This window comes from Conger conger, chromosome 12 (assembly GCF_963514075.1).
Source record: "Conger conger chromosome 12, fConCon1.1, whole genome shotgun sequence".
Classification (NCBI taxonomy): Eukaryota; Metazoa; Chordata; class Actinopteri; order Anguilliformes; family Congridae; genus Conger; species Conger conger.
In genome coordinates, this window is record NC_083771.1 from 19,275,040 (window position 1) to 19,301,005 (window position 25,966).

A 25,966-nucleotide genomic window follows, 5' to 3' on the forward strand; every position below is an offset into this window, starting at 1 on the left:
TTGCTGTGAGGCGGCAGTGCTACCCACTGCACCATCCGTTCTGCCCCTTTAGACATGTTGACCCTTCTAAATATAGAGTACAGATATACAGTGTGTATTTAAATGGCGGAAGGAGGCTGTAACCCTGACACAGCGTTATGAGTGAATGGTGTGTGTGCCTTGTGATGGATCAGCGACCCGTCCAGGGTGTATTCAGCTTCTCTCCCAATGCATACTGGGATAGGCTCTCACGTGACAAGCAATAAGTGGGTTAGATAATGGATGGATGAATGGCTCTCAAAACTCACATACTACACATACAGTCAATTAAAAAAAACATTGTACACTTTTTAACCTTCCATAATGTGAGCAAGAAACCAACCAGTTATGTCAGCCTGTTATTACCGCATCACCCAACCCTGCGGTGTGAATGTTGCTCGTTCACGCGGTCGGTTTACAGGGCTAGCCAACGGTCCTCCCCTTTTCACCAGACGGCATGCCGCCAGAACGCTACTCACGAGGAGCGTCAGCGGTTAGCGGAGCACAGATCTCACCAGAGAAGCGGACAGCGGGGGTCCTGTTTGGGGCCACGGGCCGGGCCCAAAGGGGCAACAGACCCGGACCCTGCTCTGAAAACAGAGGCCTCCTTATCCCAGCCACACCCGCAAGCCTGCTGCTGTTCCAAACGCTCCCGGGGGAAACAGGCATCGACTGGGCGGCTGGTTACTGAGGTGCGTCGAAACACAGCTGCCCTAAATGCTTTCCCCCCAATGAGATATTAGCCAAGCAGCCATGCACATTCCTTTAACACCTTTGATTAGCAATGTCGTGCTCAGGGATACATTATCTGCACTCTACACACAGTTAGCATTACAGCGATTATTACCCAGTATAAAGCATCGCTCTGTACTTGTGCTGTAGCATTTCAAAATAACATTTTTTATTCTCTCTTTTCTTGCCCCTCTCATTTTGAAACTGGCAATTAAATTCACAGCAGACCTCAGTGAATCAGTGATAGAAATGTTCTCCGGCTGGCTAAATTATGGAAACGCTGCTGCAAACCCCCGAGAATTATTTGCGCCGTGTGTTTACCAAGCAAATCACTCAACCGTACGAATGAGCCGTTTCAATTTTCTTAGGAAATTTGAAGTAATCTTCCAGGTCAGGACATTCTCGTAGGTTAAAATATTACGAATAGCTGGTGGGAGGCTCACTAAGTTAAGGCTCTGCTTCAGCGTGTGGATGGGTCCCACAGTCTGGTATCAAATCTAGAGCGTGTCAGAGCCCACTGTGGTTGGCATCCTCACAGAGGGACACACAGTTGGTGCTAGCATGGCCCAGGGAGAGAGGTCATTTGCCCTGGGATGATGCAGTGTCATCGCACACCAGTGACCCCTGCCGGTCCATCCAGTGGCCACAAGTCTGCCTGCTGACCTGCAGATGAAGTGTCTTCCTTTAACTGTCTGTGTGATCCTGGCTTGCAAACTGCACTGTAATAAAGAGGCTCAAAGGAGAAACCATGCATGTCTGGGCCCTCACAAACCAACAGCCCAGCAAAATAGGCACTAATAGGGGGAAACTGGACACTACTGGCGACAGAAAACCAGCCCTTCAAAGGGATAAAAAAATAAAGAATCTTGATTGTTCATCATTATAATATGAACAAAATGACACATGCGGCAGTGTGGCACAGAGCTTAGGGAACCAGCCTTGTACGATAACTCAGAGGCTGTAAGTTCAGTTCCCAGAAGGGATGCTGCTTTTTTACCCTTGAGCAAGGTACTGTACAGTACTTGGCCTAAAATATCCTGCTGTGTAAATGGACTGTATGTAAATAATATAAGCTCTGGATCAGAATCTACTTCACACGCAGTTCTGTAGGCCTTCCACAGCCAGGGACAATCCTGCCAAGCATCTCCCCCCGCCCGCAACAGCACTAGGGCCAATAATACACCACCCTTCAGGGGCATGCTAAGGATCCACACCGTTGGGTGTATACCCATTACCCAAGCAGCAATATGACCGCAAAGCAAGTATGAACATGAACTAAAACTCCCCCCGTAATCATTTAAATATGAAAAGCAGCTCTATTTTAAATCACTCTGTACCGTGGCAAAGCCAAATAATATTTATTTCAGCTCAAGCTGTTATTGGGATCGGTTCTCGGGAGACTGGAGTGCACGATGATATCAGAAAAAATATTAGATTTTGTGGCGGTGATTCGTTTATATTGTGTCGTGAATCGGCTTATAGTGAATGTTCCAGATTCCAGGAGCACCACAGAGACTACGGGAACTTTTGTCTCTTTGGGATTGAAGTTGAGAGTCTTCTGGGGGGAGAACAGTTCCCTTCTTTCTCCACAAGGCTACAAAGCTTCAAAGCCAGAGGAATCAATATACCCGCAGGAAAGGGCAGGCTGCTGGTGACTAGCTACTTTTTTAGACAGAAGAACACAGGAGCACAACTCTAAATAAACGCTGTTTGCGCAAAATGCTAATTCTCCAAAGTTGCTGGGGGCATCATCTTCCTGTACATAGCATTAGAGAGCAGGAAAACGAGACAATAGGCAATAATGTGGCCTTTTACTTTTTCTTGACATTTCACTGCAAGACCGACCACACTATGAATTATTCAAAACTGTCCGGTCAGCTTCCTCCACATGCAGACAGGGAGGGTCATTTTTGTATTGTTTTTTCAAAAGCATAATCATCCCCCTCTCAGAAATGGATTTCCAATGAATCAAAGAGATTGTCCTGCTGCTGCCTCTTTGAAGGACGTCACTGTGCCCCCCCCACAATGCCCCCCACGCCCCCCCGCACCCCCCCTGCTTCCCCCCGCGCCTCGCTGTGAGGCTTCCTGCTTCTCTGTACTGAGCTGCTCCAGGGTTTACCATCACTGACTCATGAACAGACCTGGGTCTAATACGTAATTGTTCAGGACGCAAATACTTTTGTGCTTCATTGATCTTGCCTGGTGGATCTGAGCCAAAACAGTGTCAGTTTTGAACCGTAGTAGCTAAAGCTATCGAGTGAAACAACACGGTATGAGAACATACATCTCATCAATTTATGACGGGACGACCTACAAACAAATCTGTTGAATATTCGCGGAAATGACTGCAGGTTGGCACAGCCTCCTTCCCGTGATGGAAGTGTATGGAGCCGCAAGCTAGTGAATGAGCATCCTCCACAGAATGCAATGTCATCCCTGAAGCAGTAAGGGTGTGATGAGGTCCCTTTGCGGGACCACAGGGAAGATGAAAAGAGACTTGAGGTGCTCAGACTTCTTCCCTGGGCGGTTCACACTCACAGAGCTCCTCTCTCACTCACTTCTCTTTATTGATCTTTCCAGCCTGGACCTGTTCTTCTTTTCTTCTTTTTTTTTTTTCGGCAATTTTCTTTCTTTACCAAACTGGTGCCCAGCTGAAAAGACAATAACTGTAGCTTTACCGAAAGACAGGGAGATGCTATTATTTTCACATGACTATAGGCTATTGTAAACAACTGAGTTTCTCAACAAACACACACACACACACACACACACACACACATTTTTCTTCATGCAACACCAAACAACTTCCTGACCTGGAAGGTGTTTGTCAGGTGTAGATAATTATTACCCACAGTGCCCTTCAACGGTCAGTGATGGTGGCAAGTCTCAGCTCAGAGACAGAACTGAAAGCACTGGAGCTTATTTCTGTGTGCAGAGCCTACGAGACTACAATGTTACAGGCCCTTTTTCTCCAGTACCAGATCAGCAGATGGATGTGCGTGTCACCATCAGCACGAGGCATCCAAATCAAACCAATGTATTTCTATAGTGCTTATATATAGACACCTTACAGATTAGCATTTAAAGAACAAGAAACAGAGCAAAACACCACGCCTAAACCCCCCAAATATGAAGCATGAGAGGTAGCCAAAAAACCTCCCCAGTGGTGAAAAATCTCAGGAGGAACCTGGCTATAGGGCTGGCCTGGTATCACAGATACCCATGCTGGTGATTCTGTCTAAGCATCACACCCACACCACACCAGGACTTGGTTAATCCCAGTTAAAGGGCAACTCGCCTCTCCCCCCCAACTACAGGTCACCAGAGGACTTGTGGAGGGTCAGAAGATGACAAAAGAGAGAGGATCAGAAGACGACAAAAGAGAGAGAAAATGAGAGTGGCGTGTGCCTCATTTTCCATTCATTTTTATTTCAGGAGATATAAATGGTAAATGGTTGGCATTTATATAGCGCCTTTATCCAAAGCGCTGTACAATTGATGCTTCTCATTCACCCATTCAAGCACACACTCACACACCAACGGCGATTGGCTGCCATGCAAGGCACTGACCAGCTCGTCAGGAGCATTTGGGGGTTAGGTGTCTTGCTCAGGGACACTTCGACACAGCCCGCCAACTGCCAGACGACTGCTCTTACTGCCTGAGCCAATGAGACGACTGCTCTTACTGCCTGAGCCAATGAGACGACTGCTCTTACCGCCTGCACCAATGAGACGACTGCTCTTACTGCCTGAGCCAATGAGACGACTGCTCTTACCGCCTGAGCCAATGAGACGACTGCTCTTACCGCCTGAGCCAATGAGACGACTGCTCTTACCGCCTGAGCCAATGAGACGACTGCTCTTACTGCCTGAGCCAATGAGACGACTGCTCTTACTGCCTGAGCCATGTCGCCCCACATCTTCACTACACTGTCAACATTAAAAATCCACGCCTTCGCTGCGCGGGTTTTACAAAACCGTTAACAAACCTTACACGCACAGGGAGGAGATGAAAAGGACATTCATGCATACATTTAAAAAGAAAAATTAGTCTGGGGGCAAAGAATCAAATTCTTAACATGCACAAATTAGGTTCAACAAAAGCAGGGGAAAAAAACGTTTGATGAAAGTACTGTATGCTAAAGCATTTTAGTGCTTTAGCATATATAATACCCTTCTGAATTAATGCAGGAAAAGGAAGTACTGTACCACACACCCAAATGAAGTACCACACACATTGATATCCAGGGAACAGGTTTGCCATGAATCCTGTGTATTGCAGGTGAAACGGTCAGGTAAAAAAAAAAAGCATTTTAATCCTGTATTAGACCATGTGTCAGGCTAAAGATAAATATGGGCTCAGTTAAAAAACATGCATTCAGTCTTTAAGTAGGTCATGAGCTGTTAATCTTTGGGAAGCACTGCACCAAACGGCCCAAAATCAAAGAAGATTTTCCACATAAAATAGGCTGTGTGACTGACAAAATCCAGGATTAGAGGTTACACTGCGGGTCCCACAGCGGAACAAGACTCACTTTCATACAGTCAACCTACAGAGGAGGACAAGATAAGCTCTTGGCATCGGGGGGGGGGGGGGGGGGGGGGATTAGGTGAGCGGTATGAAAAAAGCTTTCTGTGCATCAGGTGTCAGGTTTTTTCCAGCTTCTTAAGTCTTAACAGCTGAGTGGGAATGGAGACGGTGGACAATAGATTGGCAATTAAGAAAAACGGGGCCCTACCCTGGACGCTAATTTTCTATTTAATTTGCTCTTGTTTCTCCATCACTATCACATTGGACATTTTACCACCAGCTATTCACTGGAAACATTTTACAGGACTCCTTGAGTCTCATTTATCCTTGTGTTCCAAAAACCCCACTTAAAAACCCACCTTACACGATGCACCAAATGTGTATATTAATATACGTTTACAGGCTACTTATACAATATATTATCAAATAAATAATGACAAAATTATATGTGGGTCGAGGGATATGAGGAGCTAATGTGCTTCTCCACATAGGGAGACAGATCTGGAGATAACAGGAAAGAGGAATCCCAGGTTTCACATCTCCCTCTAATCCACAACAAAGCCTGCAGCCATGACTACATTGCTGAATATGCTGCTATAGATTACAGTGATGCATCCAAGTGGTGGGCAGGGGAACTGTTTGGATGGTGAGATAAATCCTTATCGCGAGAAACCTTTAAGGACCACTTTGTTTCCGTGGGAAGTGAAAACTACTTTGCTCTAAATGAAACACGAGATGAAACAAAATAAAAGCTGGAGACCTCCTGCAGATGCTAACACAAAACGTTCACACAAAATGTTCTAATTTTACTGGAATGTTTTGGCAATGTTAGAACAGAACATCATGTGTTCTGTTATAACATTAAGAATATTCAAACAATAACAGTTGAGGCCACCTTTCTGCATTTGCAAAGCCTCTCTACACACACATGCTCACACACACACACACACGCACACACACACACACAAACAAGCCCTAATCTGCATAATCTGTGCTGTGACACAGAGAAGAGGACTGATCCTGGATGTTTGATGTGATTACAATGCTGAATGTTTTCATCCGGTCCTGACACTCGCCTGTTCATTTCCTGTGAAGGTTTTTCTCCATGTAGGAACACAAGCCAAGTCGCTGGAGGAACATGGGACCCCGTGTCAACTTCATTACACGTTAACCCCACCCTCAAATGTTCTTTTCTCAGCTCAAACAACTTTAATAATGAGCGATCAGTGACTACAGCACATATAAACAGAGAATATCCACACACGATAGGATAGAGGACATAACATTTTTCTCCGCAGAACTATTTTTTTCTACTGGAAAGTGTTTACCTTTGACCACTCTCCCTTTCACTTGCTTGCTCCCTCGCTCACTCGCACCCTCACTCCCTCACTCCCTCGCGTCATCCCTGTGAGGGAGTGAGTGAGTGAGTGTGTGAGTGTGTGTGTGAGTGTGAGTGAGTGAGTGAGTGAGTGAGTGAGTGAGTGAGTGTGTGTGAGTGTGTGAGAGTGAGTGTGTGAGGGAGAGTGAGGGAGAGTGTGAGGGAGTGAGTGAGTGAGTGTGTGAGTGTGTGTGTGAGTGAGTGAGTGAGTGAGTGAGTGAGTGAGTGTGTGTGTGAGTGTGTGAGTGAGTGAGTGTGTGAGTGTGTGCGTGAGTGTGTGAGTGAGGGAGAGTGTGAGTGAGTGTGTGAGGGAGAGAGTGAGTGTGTGAGGAAGAGAGTGTGTGAGTGTGTGAGTGAGTGAGTGAGTGTGAGTGTGAGTGTGAGTGTGAGTGTGTGTGTGTGTGAGTGAGTGTGAGTGTGAGTGTGAGTGTGTGAGTGTGTGAGTGTGTGTGTGTGTGTGTGTGTGTGTGTGTGTGAGTGAGTGAGTGAGTGAGTGAGTGAGAGTGTGAGTGAGTGTGTGAGTGTGTGAGTGAGTGAGTGAGTGTGTGAGTGAGTGTGTGAGTGTGTGTGTGAGTGTGTGAGTGAGTGAGTGAGTGTGTGAGTGAGTGAGTGAGTGAGTGTGTGAGTGAGTGAGTGTGTGAGTGTGTGAGAGTGAGTGTGTGAGGGAGAGTGAGGGAGAGTGTGAGTGAGTGAGTGTGTGAGTGTGTGAGTGAGTGAGTGTGTGAGTGAGTGAGTGAGTGAGTGAGTGAGTGAGTGAGTGAGTGAGTGTGTGTGTGTGTGTGTGAGTGAGTGAGTGAGTGAGTGAGTGAGTGAGTGTGTGAGTGTGTGAGTGAGTGAGCAGTAACAGTGACTGAGTTACTGCTATAGTATATCCACTGAGACTGCATTCCAGATATTCCTAAGCGAGCTATTCTCACTTGGCAGGAGACAGAGTCATAACAGCATGGATAATTAAAAGGGCTGCAGTATAATGTTTAGAATATTACCTCAAAAACAGTGTCAGAGAAATTAATGATCTCATTTGGAAAATGAAAAATAAAAATCTAATTTCTGACAAAGAATATGAGGCTCTTTTATGGTTTTTGTAGGCCTGATGTAGGGGCGGGTGGCGGGGTTGGTAAATGTTGGTATTCCGTTTGCAAGCAGGAACACAAACTAAGCTTCCGGAGAATTCCCCGGGGCCGTCGGGAGTTCTCCTGGCCGGCTGGGTGACCTCAGGCCTCTCTCCACTCCTCACCAATGGCAGAGTTTGGGCCTCCCTCAAGCTGGCACACGGCCCTCCGCTTCTGGCTGTCACCCCCGGATTCATCTTCAAAAACAGGGACAAGCTGGGACAGGGCGAGGGGCACTGCCTGCTTCCTGGATTAGAGCACTTCCTATTGGTTGAGACACTGGGCTGCCTCACTACATAAAACTTTCAAACACCCTGCCCCCACCCCCCCTCTCCATACTCCCCTGCTGATACTGCACAACACTGAGAATCAGGAAGTCCACAAATCTGCAGCTTAACCTGCGTGAGACTGAGGTGAATTTACCCAGAACCGATGGGACGGTTAAGACTTTGTGATCCAAGAAGATCCATGAATCCTCAGTAAGGAACACCAGTGTACAGTATCTAGGGTACCTAACCAAAAAGGATTTCAACTTGCATTACTGTATAGAAATCCCCATGGGTTCACTGAAGGCATCAAATCGCTGCACCTGACTAATTGTGCAATTGGCGACCAACTCATAATGGCAACTCATGGATGTAATACACCAGGTGAGAGTAGGAGTGTCCCAACACTAAAACAATTTATCCTCCTTTTTGTTCTCCACTCATCTTCTCCACCCATACTTCCGGATAGGAGATGACAGTGGGAGAAAAGGGGGCATCAGGAAGTGGCGGTCAGTGTGTGGAAGAGCCAGCCAGGACATGGAGTGTAGGCAGAAACACTGGGGGTTTTCAAGACCAGGCTTGATGCGGTGCTAGATAGCATTTAGCTTTCAGGCACACTAAGCAGTAGGTACACTTGTAGTAGTAGGTACACAGGCTTCCCTCCTGGTACACTGCACACAGATGGAGCCCTTTTCTTTTGCACAGTTTACAACCAATCCATCCGCTTTTCTCCGTGAGGGGGAAAAAACACAGAGCATGTCACTGAAGATCTGACAGGTTTGGAGTCCAAACATTCAACTCGAAAAAGCTGACAATCCTGAAATACCTGAATTTTTGTGTAAGAAAAGAAACAGCAGATGGATTTCCTAAAAAAACAACTTTGGCAGAGCGAGGTGCCGCAGTCTGACAAGCAAAAATAAAGATGGAGTCACAGAGGAGTCGGACATCTTGTACTTCATGTCTTCCATTTTTATTCATTCTGCAAGGGACATGTCAGCCAATTTATTTTTTTATTACGTTATTCTTGCTGACACTGTGTACCTTGATGCTGTAAATTACAGCTTAGTCACGGACTGCATCAGAAAGTGCTTTGAGGTTGATTTCAACTGCCTTTGTCTCCGATAAAACAGGGGACATTTTGAACAAATACAACAGAACCTGATGCCAAATGCAGTTAATTTAATTTGCAATACTCATATGCTGATACTTGTGTGTAGCATTCAGGCTAGGAAGATCCCAAAGTTTGACAAATTTGCTGGAGTAGTCAAAAAACAAAGAGTTTCACTTCACAGTGGTTCACAGGAGTGTTGTTGGAGCAAGGTTCAGGCCTGACTCTAAAAAGAAATACTTCCAGTGTCTGACAAGTACCTCCAAACTGCTGCACTAATGCAGTGAGCTCTGTGACAGACACAAACAATAACAAAATAAATTGGCAAAACAACACTTTTCAACTGTATCCCCTGCTGCAGAAAGATGTGTCTCTCCCAAAGGACAAGTTTACACGAAGGACAGCCAAAGAATGACAGAACAACTGACCATGATCAAACCTAACCAGAAAGTGTCAACTCTCAGTCGACTTAATCGGTTTCAGCCTTTCACATTTCCTTAGCCTAAACTGCCGCAAATAATTATTTTGTTACGATTCGTCTAATTTCAATAGTTATGAGCAGAAAATATAATAGCATTTTTACATCTACATCCCATTGCTGAGGGAAATAAACACCTTAACACTCACCAACGCCATAAAATGTCTGCCGTTCAATGCGCTGAAAGCACCGTGCGACAGTGAGGGAACATTGCTGTCAATCATCGTCTGTGCTTAACGAGGAGAAACTGATGTGGACTGCAGAGGAGGGGCCTTGTGCTGACTGACTGACAGGAGGGCTCCGCTGACTTCTTCCTGAGGGACGACTGAAAACGGCTCCAGATAAACTGGTGTCCGTATTCATGAGCCAAACCACGTTTGATATCCGCCTGTTCCGCCAAGCTGGATAACAGGGTGGGATTGTGGGTAAAGAACGGCATTACCTTTTCTCCTGACATATACTACTATATATGTATAGGCCTACATTACACATACACACACACACACAGTGTTCTGTATCTCCCAGGTCAAACCCATGAACAAGAGGAGTGCGGAAGCATCTAGAAAAATGACCGAACATCCTTTTTCACCGATATCTGTAATGACTGCCCCTTTGGCTGCCAGCAGGCAGACTCCATGTGGCGATGAGACCATCAGAGGGGCAGTAAACCCAGGTGAACAGCAGCTCCATTTCCTTCGCAAAGTCACCAGTAAGAGAAAGACACTGACACTGTGGTCACATTAGAGCGTGTGCCACACACAGCTGGGGCCTCAGGCCTCCGACCCCAGCTCTCTGAGCTGCACGTGTGTGCCTCTCCAAAGAGGACCAAGGACAACGTGCGTACGCTGCGTAGTGAGAACACACACAAACACACACACACAGTCTCGCACAGGCAAACGACGTCACACACAAACATACACACAGTCTCACACACACAAACAATGTCTTACACTCACACAAATACACATACACAGGGACACACACGCTCTTTGTGGTCTTGCAGGCAATCTCTCTCTCTCTCACACACACACACACACACACACACAGGGTTTTATTAAGGTTATCAAGGGCACATTGCCCTCACACCGTTTCCATGCGCCCTTATGCTCCGCCTGTCGAAGCAGCAGCAATCACATCGATCACATCGGCAGGCAGAATTATTTGCTCAGATCGGTAATGCGTGGCTTAAGTCCACTCGCCTACTTGCATTTTCTTCCCAGGTTAAACTGCAAAAAAAAGTTTCACAAAATCTAAAATTCCACCTGAACCCCCATCTTCATTTGGATTCAGTAGCCATACCTGCACCCCAGATAATCCCCTGTTCATAATGGATACAGGACAGGGAAGAACCGCATTCTTCACTGCCATTCCGGCTCTCAGCCAAGGCTCTTATCCTGAGTGACTTACACAGCTTTGCATTTTTACATAGGGTGCATTTACACAGCTGGGTCCATACTGAAGCAGTTCAGGAGAAGGATCTCTGCTCACTGCACTGCCCTTGCCTGGAATCAAACCGGCAACCTCCCAGTTCCCCAACCATATATACTATACAGACAAGCTCAGCAAAGCATAGAAAAGTTAAGTACTTGACCTAGCTCTGTCTAGTATCGGTTACTCCCTTAGCTCATAATGGATAAGCTTCAGATATGGACAGGGAAACTGATAGGCTCTACTACCCAGACACTTTGTGACCGCACACCCAGGGTCCAGCTGAAGAGGAGTGGTCACGGTCCCTGCCTTTGTGCTGGTAACCCAGACAGATGTCTGGAGTTAGCCTCATTGCACAGATGCTGACCCCTTTCTTTCACATTGCCATTGCTCACTATTTTTTCCAGAAGGTTCCATAGCCTGTCAGCCAGCTTGTGGAAATGAATCAGGCCTACCCCTTTTTTTTCTCTTTTTTTTTTTTACTTTACAGCCACCAGGATGCTGACATGACAAAACTGTCCTGCGATTGGTGGGATTGGTATCCCTGTCCTGCAATTGGTATGTGTCATCATTCTACATAACCCACCCCCAATTTCAGTCCAATTTGACATAAAAGATTACTTTCGACGAACTGCAAATCATTATCCAAGCCTCAGTCACCTTTTCCTGTTCTTATTTATATTTACAAATTGTCACATTCACATTTCCTGCGTCTCTTTTGGAACCGACATAGACTTTGGCTATTTAAGTCGCCAATATTTTCCGCCCACAGAACTGTAAATAATATGCTGAGCATTTTTATTCAAATGAAATCAATTTCTCTATGTGCTTGAGAAGCAGGTGCCAGGCCTTGATTTTTCCCCCCTCTCTCTGCAAAAAAAAAAGAAAAGAAAAAGGCAAACTCATTTCAATAACAAAGCTCCTCGGCTTTGTGACTGATAGAACAGCTGTCCCTCTGAAATTCAGGTTCCATTGGGGGCTAGGAATGTATAGAATTCTGCGGCAGCCTATACCACACACGGACAGCGAAGAGGGAGACTTTGAGCCGATGAAACTGTTGCATTAATACGATCGTGATTCCACTGCGGCCATGAATCGGTCATGTTAACACTGAAGTCAATAGTGAATTACACTGCCATACTCACTTTTTCACTCTTTACTTGCATCATAATATCTATGCTGAAGACTAAGTGTCATTGCTGAAAACCTGGAGGCATTAGAGGCCGAACAGGTTCAAACAATTTCCCTTGTCATTACTGATAATGGTATTAGTTGGATCCAACTCAAAAGCACCCGTTAATCCCTTACGACAAATCCGGTACCGCAAGCTGTCGATGTACATTTCAGGAAGTGAACTGGCCACATCGGACCCATCATACACGTAACTTTAATAGGTAGGCCTGTACACCAGCCCGTTAATGCAATCCATCTGATCGAACCAGCCGAGCATGTGGCAGCAACTCGATGCATAAAAGCACGCAGACATGGTCAAGAGGTATTGTTGTTGTTCAGACCAAACATCAGAACAGGGACAAAATGTTATTAAGTGACTGTGGAATGATTGCTGGTGCCAGGCGGGGTGGATTGAGTATCTCAGAACCGGTTGATCTCCTGGGATTTTGACGGATAACAATGTCCTAGAGAATAGTGCGAAAAGCAAAAACATCCAGTTAGCAGCAGTTCTGTGTGCAGAAACGCCTTGTTAATGAGAGAGGTCAGAGGAGAAAGGCCAGACTGGTTCAAGCTGACAGGAAGGTGACCATAACTCAAATAGCCACGCGTTACAACCGTGGAGCATCTCTGAACAGTTGGCATTGTTCATAAGTGCAAGTTCCAAACTACACCTTCGACTATCTCAACTACCTCACTAATTCCCAGAAAGAGTAGTCAGGCTATATTCACAAAAATCGAAATGAAGTAATAACAGTTATTTATATCAGTCAATAACAAGGCAATGTCACGGAACTGTCAGGTAAATTACGCTTGTTCTATGCAAATAACTGGCATCAAGCTTTTAGGAAAAGCAACTGAACAGCAAATATGAAGCCCTGACTCAGTTCAAAAGCAGATGCATACAACATATCATTGTGTGCAAAACACTACAACGAATACTGGATAAAAGAAAAACTGCCTTGCAGGAAAATGCATCAACTGCTATTAATAGAAGCCCAACAACCAGGTAGAAAATCTTAAGAGTACAAAGGTCTGCATTCCTGCTCTGAGATGGTGCTGATTTAGACCGACAAATGACTATCTCACTACGAAAGATGTCATTTCAAACCGCTAGTAACTACAGGGGTGGAACTGCCACAGCTGCATTACGCATACTAAGGCCTTTATTCTTCTGTATATATTCCTACAGGTTACCTAAGTTACCCATACTTATAATTAGAGAAACTCCTTGCCTAAGCAACTTCTCCAAGGGCCGAGAACAAATATCAACTGAGATATGTTTGGAATGTTTAACTGTCATTCCACACAGAATTTTTAAAAGTCAGACTTGGGTGTCAGAGCCGCAAGCATCTTCTTCTGAGCCTACATAAAAAATGTGGGCAGGGCTAACACACCCTCATAGTCTAGTGTGCGAATAGTTTCACTATCCGTTCATTACTAAGTACAAACCGCAAGTAAATACATATTCAGTTTCAGTTCCAAGCATTGATACTTCTCAATCAATAAACAGTATAGCTGGGAAATAAATGTCCGTGGGAAGTAATGCATTTGTGTTCAAATCCAGTTCTGAGTAATTTATTTACCAGATCATAATAGTTTCAAGTATGCTTATTGATGGATGAGTGAACTGATTAATCTAGTTTGGATTGAATGAAAAAGGAATATTTACATAGTGTCACATACAGTTTACCAATTATTCTACTATGTGACTGGGTGCATTGCTTTTTATACAAACAGACACGGAAAAGCAAACTCCTGTTGGAAGTCAGGTTTTGCGAGAGCTTTGTCCCTCCTTAAGCAAAACTGGATTTTTTTTTTTTTTAGCAAACTAAAGATAACGTAGGCAAAATGCAGAGCCACATTTAAACAACGGAGAGTAATTCTACTGTCAACTGGGAATTCCAAAAATCTAGTTGAAACGAAATGGCGTTTGAATGTTATTTTTTTTTTAAATAGACGAAAATATAAAATAAAAATAAAACGAGCATTATTATTATTACGAACTAAACATATTTATTGACTGCCCCTTTGGCATATTTATTCCTTTTGAAAATTGAACAAACGGAAACACTGGCTATTGCGTGTGCTCTTCGGAGGTAAATCTTGGCTGCCCGAAAACTGCCCTGTGGATGCTAATTTAATCATGCGAAGCCAAGATGACAGCAGACAGGGAGAATCCTCGCGTCAAAGCAGAGGCGTAGCCTAAACAAAATGCGAGGGACCCACTAAATTATTGTTCTGGATAAACATAACTGACCATAAACCATAAACCGACTGGCGAAGAATCCGTGGGGACTGACTGTGGAGAAGAGGAGGACAGACTACCAGCCAGGTCTAGAGGCTACTATAAGTAGGCTACATAATCACAGATATTGTGGCTGGCTACCCTCCGCAAAATGAAGTAATCCGCGACACAGTTGCCTTGTTCTCTCTCTTTGCTTTGGGGTGGGATTGTAAAGGCTAAACCATCAGCTGAGAAAGGCGCCGCCTATAAACGCAGTCTGGTAAATAGGTTTGTGCTGGTTGGTTTTGGATTCATCTACTGACACGATTGTAACACATCACTCAGTGAGTGCTGTGCAGTACACAGAATTGTAAAAAAAATATTATTCAAATAAATAAGCATCAACCCGATGATGTAGCTATCTGCTCCGTGCCTTTCTATGTTCAGTACTTTTAAACATAATAATATTTAATTATCCGCGGAAGTAAGAATCACTGTCTGATTACCCTATGCAAATATATATATATATGTAAAAAAATATATATATAAAGAGGATGAGGCAAACTAAACGCGAGTAGAATATGCTAGGCTACTGTATGCTAGCCTACTGTAGGCTATATTACCCAGGTATTTATGCGCAAAGCGTGTTCGTTGAGTAGCTTATGGGCTATCGAGCTGGTTGACATTTCTACAATACTGCACTAGCTAGCTCAACTAGGCTACATCGCTTTCACAGCTTTCAAAGGCAATCAAATGAGAAGACACAGATTGTTGAATTAAAACAGATTATACGAATCGCGCAACCATAAGCGTTGCACTGATTTGTTTTCACTACCGTGTTGAAGCAATACCGCGGCACGAAAAGGAAATTAATTTACTATGACTTACCAAGGGCTGCATCTCCGAATGAACAGTCGGCACTTGGAATCGGTCTATTTCTTCCATCATTTTGGCAGCGTGAGTCTGGTACTTAGTCACAGTTGTGGAAATATGACTATTAAATTGGTCTTTATCCTGTACATAGGCAGAGTCCAGTCTCTTTAGATTGTAAACAGTTCACAGGATGCTCTTGCTTTCTGCTTCATCACAGCCAGTTAGCTAGTTCTCTACCATGGCACGGACTGTCAGCGGTGACTCAACACCAACATCTCACTTCCGGGTCCGGGAGCACCAGTTTATTACCATCCCAGAAAAGGACGCCCCATACACATTTACTTATTCATGAAGCTACCAGGCAATTATTATTATTTTTATTATTATTATTATTATTATTATTATTATTATTATTATTAACTAGAACACATAATAATAACAATAATACTTAGGTCTAATACGAATGCTTATTATTATTAATAAGGGTAAATAATAATAATAATAATAATTATTATTATTATTATTATTATTATTATTATTATTATTAGCATTATTATTAGGCTTAAGTATTATTATTAGGCTATTACTCCTATTATTATAATTATTTAGCTGAGTTAATAATAATAATATTGATTTGATTTAATGCAATGCCTGAAAATAAAAATAACTCAGTCAAAAAGCAAAATTGTCCATGCTAGTGCATGTTTACTGCTTTTATTTGTGTGGTTTCCGCTCAGAAATCCAAGACCTTCCACCAGAAAAACGTTGCTAATCTCGTTGCGCTATGCTTGCGTCTCTCATCGTGGATTTAGATTTCGAGTTTTGAGCGCACCCTCGCACCGCATGCACAAACAGCACCCTGCGCAAACGACTTTACAGAGAGGCCTGGTCACCAGGGTAACCGTTGTACACAATCGGCACAGCTGGCAGTAGGGACTGCGTCTCATTCATTTAGCTAAACTATAACCCAACACTAAATCGTGTTTAAACGTTTCGTATAGGTACTGTTGCTAATTGAACTAAAGCCAGTGGACTTTTCGATCCGCACTCTTGGGGTTACTTTTAAACCATGCCAGCGCAACAGAAAGCAACAAATGCGAAACCTAAACGGGTAAACAATGTTCCATTCATCTTTGCTTAAGATACGTTTTTTTTTTTTGAATGCACATGTCATGTTAATGAACGGTAATTTAACAGAGTTAGCACTGTAGTTAGTCAACACAGAAAAGTTTGCCTGCTGGAATTAAACGGTTGATAAGCATTGTGACGCTATTTTAGCGTGCTCTCTTAACTAGCAACAGCCTTTGTTGCTACAAGCTACTCCGGGTGACAGAAATAGAACAGTAACTGTAACAGTATAGGCTATGGTCTATTGTCAGTTACATGTGTTGCAAAGTTTAAAATATTTTGTCTCTTTCTATTTTTTATTTGCTACTGTGTGCCCTATCCAGATGTCAGTCGCACCTGTTAAACCCGCCAAAGCCACCAGTAAGAGAAAGGTACCTTGGAATGCATCTGTCTTTCTTGCGTCTGTCTTTCGTTCTGTCTTCGTGTTTGAAAGTCAGGCACGTCTCTGAATGTGTCTTTACCCTCACTAGTCTGAATTATAAGTATGTTCGCTTAAAAAAAAACCCCACAATTTAAACACCAACGGGTAATTTCATGCACATGTACAGATTAACATACGTGGAACTGATGAACGTCAACCACGCACATCAGACTCTACCTGTGAAATTGTAGCAGGTCGCTACAATTTTTTGTATCAGTGTGTTTTGCTACACTTATAAACAGAATTGAAGGCTAATTGTACTCAAATATGTTTTTGTCCTTTGTGTCTCTAAGGATGATGATGATGGAACAGAATTTGGTGACGGAACTGACGATTGGATGCAAGGGAAGGCCCTGGTGAAACCACCCGACCAGCTGGACCTCACTGAAGCTGTAAGGCCACGCTTATACTCATATCTGAGTCAGGGTTCTCTGTGTCTGATATATGCAGACATTTGTTCACGTCAGTGAGGTACTGCTGCTGGGATTCCAGTTGTAACATTGGTGGTGGTACCCCGTTGGTAATTAGGAGAAAGGTGGTATTAATCCCCCCCGCCCCCCCCCCAAAAAAAAAAAAAAACTTTGTTAAAAAAAGTAAAGATTTGATACTGCAAGGGGCAACATTACAGTGGGCTCCAGAATTATTGGCACCCTTAATACGGGGGTGACATGGCTCAGGCAGTAAGAGCAGTCGTCTGGCAGTCGGAGGGTTGCCGGTTCGATCCCCCGCCCGGGCTGTGTCGAAGTGTCCCTGAGCAAGACACCTAACCCCTATTTGCTCCTGACAAGCTGGTCGGTGCCTTGCATGGCAGCCAATCGCCATTTGTGTGTGAGTGTGTGTATGAATGGGTGAATGAGAAGCATCAATTGTACAGCGCTTTGGATAAAGGCGCTATATAAATGCCAACCATTTACCATTTAATACAAATGGAGAAAAAGGCTGCATATAATAAGCAGTGTGAAGCATAATGTAATGCAGATATAGCTCAGGAGCTTCAGTTAATCTTCACATAAACCATCAGAATGGGGAAGAAATGTGACCTCCATGATTTCAAACGTGGCATGAGTGTTGGTGCCAGACAGGGTGGTTTGAGTATTTCTGTGACTGCTGTTCCCCTCAGGGTTTTTCACGCACAACAGTCGCTTACTCAGAATGGTGCGAAAAACAAAAAAACATCCAGTGAGCAGCAGTTCTGCAGACGGAAACGCCTTGTGTCAAACATCCCTCCAAATCTTATCACAAATTATAGGAAAAGACTAATGGCTGTCATCTTTTCTAGGGGTGTTTGCCCAAAGTATTAAATTAAATTAACAACCTGTTTTTTTCTTTGAAAAATTTAAGACTATGTTTTATTCCATTGAGTCATTAATAAAGCACACTGCTTTACATATGTTAGAAAATAAAATTTATATCAATAACTGTATTATTTTCCAGCATTTTTATGCACCTTTATCAAGGGTGCCAATACTTCTGGAGCTCACTGCATATCAGAGCCGTTCAGAAATGTCAACTCTCTTGGCCTCTTCAACTTGAAAATAGTTTATATTTGGATACATTTTAGCATTAACTTTACTAATATTACTAATTTCAAGTGACTGGTGGGTATATTTTAAAGCCAAGAGACACTACATTTATACATGTACTGTATACTGTATATGTATACTGATATCTTTCATGACTCTGCAGAAAAATGTCTTCAAAGGAGTAATTCCTTCTGAACAAAATGTTCTCAATTCTTTTGTGATATTTGCTCACTCAGTATTCATCTTGGCTCAGATCTCTTAGATTGGGTTATCGTGTGCCATGAATCCTTGAGTGGCAGACAGCAAGATGCTATTTTCAGCTCTGCAGGGACACTCAATTGATCCTAACTTGCTGCGCATTGTCCCGTTTGATTGGTCAGAAAAATGTATTTTAACCTTTGACCTTGTCTGTCCGGTGCTATTGATTGCCTTCAGATATTTCAGCAGTGGCTGACCTGTGATAATATAGATAGAGGTTGCATTGTGATTTCAGTCCTTCAAAACAGGCAGATTGATATTTCCAGTGCTGTCTGGCACCTTTTCTGCTTAGTATTCCACAAATGATGCATGCGTTCGGCATGCAATATTCAAGGGCTTTTCTTTTACCTCAGTTGCTCCGTTTAAGGGGTTCAGGCCTGGTTTTTGTTGTCCTCTCTGTTTCCTCTCTCAAGCACATTTGTGACAGTGTCTCTATTGAAAGCACTGAATTGAATTGACAGCATCTTGGCTCTACCTGCTACTGCACCCATGTCTTCATAGTGTAGGGGGGGTTGGCATTGCAGTCTCAGTGACAGTTCTGATCCAAAGGTAATTAAGGAGCAAAGAAAATAAGAGAGGAACCCTCTTTTCTGATGTCAGTTCTTCTGGTGTTGGGCTTGTAATATCTCCGGTTGAGTTGCTCCTGCTTGATTTGGTCGTTTTGTTTTGCTGTCAGTGGGCAATCACAACTCCCTCTTTGCTGTTTGTTTTTAGGAGCTGAAAGAGGAGTTCACCAGGATCCTGACGGCAAACAATCCGCATGCCCCTCAGAACATCGTCCGTTACAGCTTCAAGGTGACGCGTCACAGGCAGAGTATTGCAGTCCGGCCACTGAATCCACACCTGACCAGCCCGGTGTCAAAATACTGTTGAAATGCTTTAATCCCCTTTGTGTGTTTCTGGAATTCGGGTGCACTGACCTTTCTACTTTCAGTTAATGTAGCTCCTGTTACCACCAGACCTGGCTCAAATACGTGGTTGTTTTGGATTAAAACACTTTTCTACAATTTACTGAGCTTGTCTGGTGTATTGTGACCTATGAAATGCTCTCAAGAAGTGCAAACCCCGCTTTCTGGTCCTCTTGGTTGGCTCAGTTACACCAGGCGAGGTCAATCGATCACAGAAAAGTGTTTGAATCCAAAACAATGACGTATTTGACCCATGTCTGGTTGCCTGCGCTCTAGGAACGTGCCTACAAGCCCATCAGCAGTGTGGAGCAGCTGGCCGTCCATTTCGTGCTGGAGGGTAACCTTCTGCACCAGGACTCCGACGAGGCTCGCAGACAGAAGGCCAAGCAAGGGGTGGCTGAAGGTGAGCGGGGCGTCACGGCACCTGCACACTGTGACCAATCGCAATAGACACCCACCAAACAGGGACAAACATATCGTTCAACACAGAAACGATAGCAAGATGTTTTCCGATTAAACGTGCCCCAGGTTTTCATTCAAACCTATCATTACACCAGCTGATTTCACTAATTAACACACCTTCAACCAGAGAGGAGAGGAGGGAACTTATTGGTGAAATCAGCTGGTGTAGTGATTGGTTGGAGAAATGAGCTGGTGTAGTGATTGGTTGGAGAAATCAGCTGGTGTAGTGATTGGTTGGAGAAATCAGCTGGTGTAGTGATTGGTTGGAGAAATGAGCTGGTGTAGTGATTGGTTGGAGAAATCAGCTGGTGTAGTGATTGGTTGGAATGGAAACATACTTCCGGCCCTCCATGGCACATTGTTGGGCACCCCTGATTTAGAGCGACAGGAAATCGCACCCTACAACACGCTATATATTTATATAATTCAGTGTACATAAGGTGGCTTTAGTATACGAGTAAAAAGTAAAATGTTTTTTTAAGACATTCTACCTTGTCATAGAATGCTGCCACTTTAAACAGTGTGTGTTGAGGACAGCAGCTAGTTGATGCCATTTTGTGTAACGAAAACACTATAAACGAAAATACTATATCCATTGATTTTAACTATGTTCCGCTAAGCATATTGAAAGGTAATACTTGCATTGAAATTGTTCAACTCTTTCTCTGCTTTGGTTCGAACACTGCCCTCCTGAGCACATTGTGACCAGCGTAGTGTCCAGGTAGTTTTAGCATACTATTTTATGTGACTATGGATTTGGACATCCTAAATAGTAAACTAATATATGATTTGATGTTATCCTAACTCTAGCCTGGGTTCAGTCAACATTTGTTGATTGTTAAATTTGTTGAAGGTACAGTTGGTAATTTCAGACTTCTAATGGTCAAGAGAGGAACACAACACTGTTTATCCCTCCCCCTTCTCTGTAAATGTCCTGACGTTGAAACGCCATTGGCTATGGCAATTAGAACCAATTTTCAACCAATGAGATTGACTTATTGTACGGTTATACAATGTTTTGGCACAGTGTCAGGCCGTCAACTGTATATTTTGAAATCCGAAATCAAGGACTATAAACAGTGGGCAGTGGGTGAGTCAACATGTCAGTGAGCCTTTTTCAATGATAGGAAGGGATCTATAATAGTCTTGTAACAATGTTTTAACACAAACATCTTACCTATTGTACCTTTAAATGTTGAATCAGAGCTTGCAGACAAGGACCCAGATGCAGACCGGATGTAGCAGGCAAAAAGAGAATATTTATTTCCAACAGGATCAGACAAGGCAGTCACTCAGAATCCAAAAACTAAGATCAAAAATCCAAACTCAAAGTCACTCCAGAATTCAAAAATGAAAATCAAAAATCCTAACTCAGAAAAGTCACAGAACAAAAATTCTCAAAAACCCAAAACTCCAAAAGAGCAGATACAAAAATATTATCAAAAAACTAATTCAGAAAACTACCATAAACAGAAAATCAAAGATTTATCAAGCGCACAAGGGAACAGAGCAAAACCGGGTAGAATCTCTCACCAAACATTCAGGCACGATCTGGCAAGGGCTGAACAGAAGGGAATAACTTAAATAACAGAGGGAGGCTACTAATGGGCAGAGACAATGAGGAACAGGGAGGAATCAATCAAAACAATGAGTATGCAAATGAACAGAAGGGGGCGTGGCTAACAGAGGCAGGTGAGGGCAGGTTTCAGGACAAAGAAAACACAAGCACATGGCAGGGCAGACAAACACAGGCAAATCCATACAAATAATACAGACATGAAAAATAAGTTACAAAAAATAAAGATAATAAACAATGATACATGAGTTCAGACCCAGATCATGACAAGTGGTACATTTTTTCCATCATGGTGATTGTTGAACTTGCCAAACTGTTTTAAAAGGGGAAAAAAGCTAAGACTTTATCACTCCTGTTGTAGTTTATGGTGGAAGTAAATGACAATTTTATATTTTTCAGAAAAGGCTCCAGTTGAATCTACCATAGCAGAAGCTGATGAGGAGAAACCTGAAACTCCGGTAACAGAACAAATGCTACACGGGCCAATGGTTCTGACATAGTACTTAGCACGTTTCCATATGACCCATTGGGCCATATTCATGAAACCTCTGAGTATTAGGGATGATCTGAGATCAGTTTTCCTGTTTCCACACCTAACTGTGTCCATGATGAACTGAAAGGCTAAACTGACCCTAGATCAGAGCTCAGGAACATAGGGCAATGCAGAATATAAGCACATCAGCGCTAGCCTGCTGTCTCATCTGGAACACGGTTATGCACTCTGACTGGGGATGATGGCTTGGTCACTTCTCCGTAGGCAACAGTGTGCAGATACACTGGGTCACAGCGGGTCAATTGTGGCGTGCTTAGCTGGAGTTTAATCCTCACGTTTAAACCCCGCAGAATTGCATTAGACTTGGAAGAGCTATCCATATCTGTGAAATAAGCATTAGCTGCTACCATTGTAATGCAGTGCTGTGGTCAAGAGGTTTAAGCCTGAGGTTTAACACTTGAAAGGCCGTGGTTTTTTACTTCCTAGAACCAGAACCAGAAGTCTGGCATCTGGCTTGTCCAGCATTGCAGCACTGATTTCTGCACGCACAGGAACCAAATGTTCCAGAGCTATTTTCAGGAAATAAAGGAAACGACTGAATCAAATGTTATATTTTAATGTCAGCTCTGGCCTTTGTGCTCTAGTGTTTTACTTCAGCTGAGCACGCTGCAAATGAACTATAGTCCAGTGGTCCTTACTCCTGATCCTGGAGTGTCCTAGTTTCTGTTTTCACCTTAATATCATCAATCAATTCAGACCAAAGAAATCAGGTGAGGTGAGTTAACTGAGTAATTAACTGCCGTGTGAGTTAAGTGCTGAGTGACAAGTTGAGTGAAAAGCCAGCACACCCTGCGGCTCTCCAGGACCAGGAGTGTCCTAGGCCGGTTCAATGAAACCTGACCTAGCGTAGCCGCCATTGGCTCAATCGGACCTGGGAGGCGGAGCCTGGACCCACTCTCCCCTCTCTCCAGGCAGGGGTGGAGGAGCCGGCCGAGGGGGAGGCGGAGCCGGAGGAGGGCGGAGCCGAGGAGCGGGCGGAGAGCGCGGAGATGAAGGGCGCCGGCCGCGACCAGAAACTCACCAACCAGTTCAACTTCAGCGAGCGGGCGTCCCAGACCCTCAACAACCCGCTGAGGGTGAGGAACCTCCGCCAACTGCAGCACCACCACTGACCGGGTGATGTTGCTCTTTTATCACCCGTTCTTATTAGCTTAGCCGATGCCCATGTCCAGAGCAAATAGCTCAGCTCATGTTTTCACGTAGCCTCCATTCATACTGTATTGGAGCCATTCACGGTAAGTTCTGGCAAGGCATCTTGTAGCCTACTAGCTAAGTTACATGACTGGGACCTGGAAGATTGGTGGTTCAAGCCCTGGTGGAGCCACAATAAGATCCGCACAGTTGCTGGGCCCTTGAGCAACCTTAGCCTTAACCCCACATTGCTCCAAGGGGCATTGCCCCTGCTTAGTCTAATGAACTGTAAGCCGCTTTGGATAAAAGCATCAACAAAATAGCTGTAAATAAATCATGAAATTAAGTGCCATGCATTGGCAGTGCCCCATTCTGGATTTGAACCCACAGCCTCTCCTGACAGAGCTTACAATCCCGTTTCCCCTAAAAGGAGTGCTGGGAGACTGGGTGAATATGAGGATAGCTCAGCATCTTCTCATATAAAAGTTCAGCTGCGGACCACGGTACGCCCAGGGTAATCCGTGGCATGTTCCAACAGCTTCGTTAAAATGAATGGAGAAGTTTGGGAAACCAAGGGCGTCAGGAGTGGCACAGAGAGGCCTCAAGTTCCAGCTATTAGCATTCACACAACTCTGATACCTCACACTGGAAGCTGTTATTTTATAAACTGTGCCCTTAATTTCCATTTATATGACATGCGAGAATGAAATAAAATCCAGTAACGTTCAGGCTCCCATTACATCGCATCAATGATTCAGCAGAAGTGCGGGCACGTAGTATTACTTATGCATCGCAACGGAACTTGAAAGGGTTTCGCCTTATTTCCCGGTTTCTGTTTTTCTGTCTGAATGTGTCTCCGAGCTCTGCCACCCTGCAGATTTGGAACACAGAACACGGGGGGTGGGGGGGTCTGTGAAATGCGAGGCTGACTGTGATCTAAAGACTATGGTACCGTTCACCATTCACCGATTCTGACACATGCTCCACAAGACTGGCAAATGAATCACTGAAATTACCAAACATAAATAAATATCTTTGCTGTATTTGACAAAAATGTGATCCTGACCTTAGATAAGTAATGTATTTTAATTAGTTTCCAACTCAAAATTATTTACATACGAAGTGTTTTGTTTTTTTTTGTTTTGTTTTACTGTAATTCTTGTAAACAAAGTTAAGGGAAGAGAAAGAGTTTAGATTGAATCAGGCCCTGAGATTCTGGGTGACTGGGCTGATGATAAGGGTTTGCACTGTGGCACGCAGCCCTCTGTAAATCATTATAAAATGAGTTTTATGTGTTAATCACCACAGTGACTGTGGTGCACTTCCCATAACAATGGAACCTCTTTCTGCCACACTCATGACCTTCCCAGCACAGCTTTTGTGCTCTCTGTCCCTGCTGAATGGCCTCATCTAAAGTGTGTGTGAGAGAGAGAGAGAGAGAGAGAGAGAGAGAGAGAGAGAGAGAGACAGAGACAGAGAGAGAGATGAGGGAGACAGAGAGAGGGAGAGAGAGTGAGAGAGGGAGGGACAGAGTGAGAGAGACAGAGAGAGATGAGGGAGACAGAGAGAGGGAGAGAGAAGGAGATAGGGAGAGAAAAAGAGAAGGAGAGAGGGAGAGAGATGAGAGAGGCTGGGATAGAGAGAGGATGTGAGAGAACATGAGGGAGATGGGTAGAGGGAGGGAGAAATAGGGAAAGAGTGTGACAACGGAAAATGGAGGGAGGGATAAAGTGTGTGGGTATGTGTGAGAGAAAGAGAAAGAGATAGACAGACAGGCATTATTACGAGAGCATTCTTCACTCTTGATACTCTTGAATGCAGCCCTGGGAACACAGGACACAGACAGAAATGGGCTGAGCTGATCGGGAACTATCTGCAGCAGTGCTGAGGCACATTCCCCAGCAGGACAGAGAATGAGTGCGCACACATTCCCCAGCAGGACAGAGAACGAGTGCGCACACACAGAACAGGGAGGGTCCCCAGCAGGACAGAGAACGAGTGCACACACACAGAACAGGGAGGGTCCCCAGCAGGACAGAGAACGAGTGCGCACACACAGAACAGGGAGGGGGCAGAGTGCTTTGACAGATTGCTTAGTGGGTCAGTTCATGTTGACGCAAAAGGTATGTGTGTGTGGGCAGTTTTTGGGGGGGTTGAGTGCAGGGTGACTATGACTAAACGCCCCTTTGAGCTCACACACACACACGCACACACACACATCGTACGATGACTCGCTGGTAAAACCAGACGGAGTGCAGACAAGTGTGATTCTCTGCTTCCGTTTCAGGACGCTTAAAGTCCACTCACTGTCAGGCTGATGAATGACTGGTATATCAGAGCGTCAGAATGAGCTTCCCACAGTCTTGTCATTCTTCATGTGTTTATTGTTAGTGGGTGAGAAAAATATCAATATCAACTGAGTTTGCAGAGAATTTAACAAAAAAAGACAAAAAATATAATAAAAGCACGGCATAATTTTCAAATGTTGGTTGATTGCTTGTTGAACTGAATTTGACATTGAGACATACACATTGTGAAAGCCAAGCCATTAAAGTGGTCGCTAGTGGATTGTGTGACTACATTGTGACTGATGACAGCTGGCTAGCCTCCAAACAATGCACAACTCTGGTGTTACTTTCACTTTGACATCTTGCGTTTAAAAGTCTATAGAGCGCACACTAGTCT

At 44.1% G+C, this 25,966-nt stretch overlaps 2 protein-coding genes across 4 annotated transcripts in view; one reads left to right on the forward strand and one right to left on the reverse strand.

The window, feature by feature from the left end:
* fam219aa (family with sequence similarity 219 member Aa) overlaps nt 1–15,575 on the reverse strand; it is a 33,953-nt gene extending 18,378 nt beyond the window's left edge. For both annotated transcript variants that reach the window (XM_061263049.1, XM_061263048.1), the window contains exon 1: nt 15,337–15,575. In XM_061263049.1, coding sequence (XP_061119033.1) covers nt 15,337–15,396 — 60 coding nt within the window. In that variant the 5' untranslated portion in view covers nt 15,397–15,575. The remainder of the gene's footprint in view (nt 1–15,336) is intronic.
* The window catches only part of dnai1.2 (dynein, axonemal, intermediate chain 1, paralog 2), a 46,648-nt gene continuing 35,095 nt past the window's right edge, over nt 14,414–25,966 (forward strand). The window contains exons 1-7 of one of the 2 annotated variants that reach the window (XM_061263047.1): nt 14,414–14,556; nt 16,773–16,820; nt 17,164–17,262; nt 19,366–19,446; nt 19,836–19,962; nt 21,997–22,055; nt 23,062–23,226. In XM_061263047.1, the coding sequence (XP_061119031.1) occupies nt 16,773–16,820; nt 17,164–17,262; nt 19,366–19,446; nt 19,836–19,962; nt 21,997–22,055; nt 23,062–23,226 (579 nt within the window). In that variant the 5' untranslated portion in view covers nt 14,414–14,556. Of the gene's footprint in view, nt 14,557–16,246; nt 16,433–16,772; nt 16,821–17,163; nt 17,263–19,365; nt 19,447–19,835; nt 19,963–21,996; nt 22,056–23,061; nt 23,227–25,966 lie in introns of those variants that run through there. The other variant, XM_061263046.1, reaches the window with a different exon arrangement.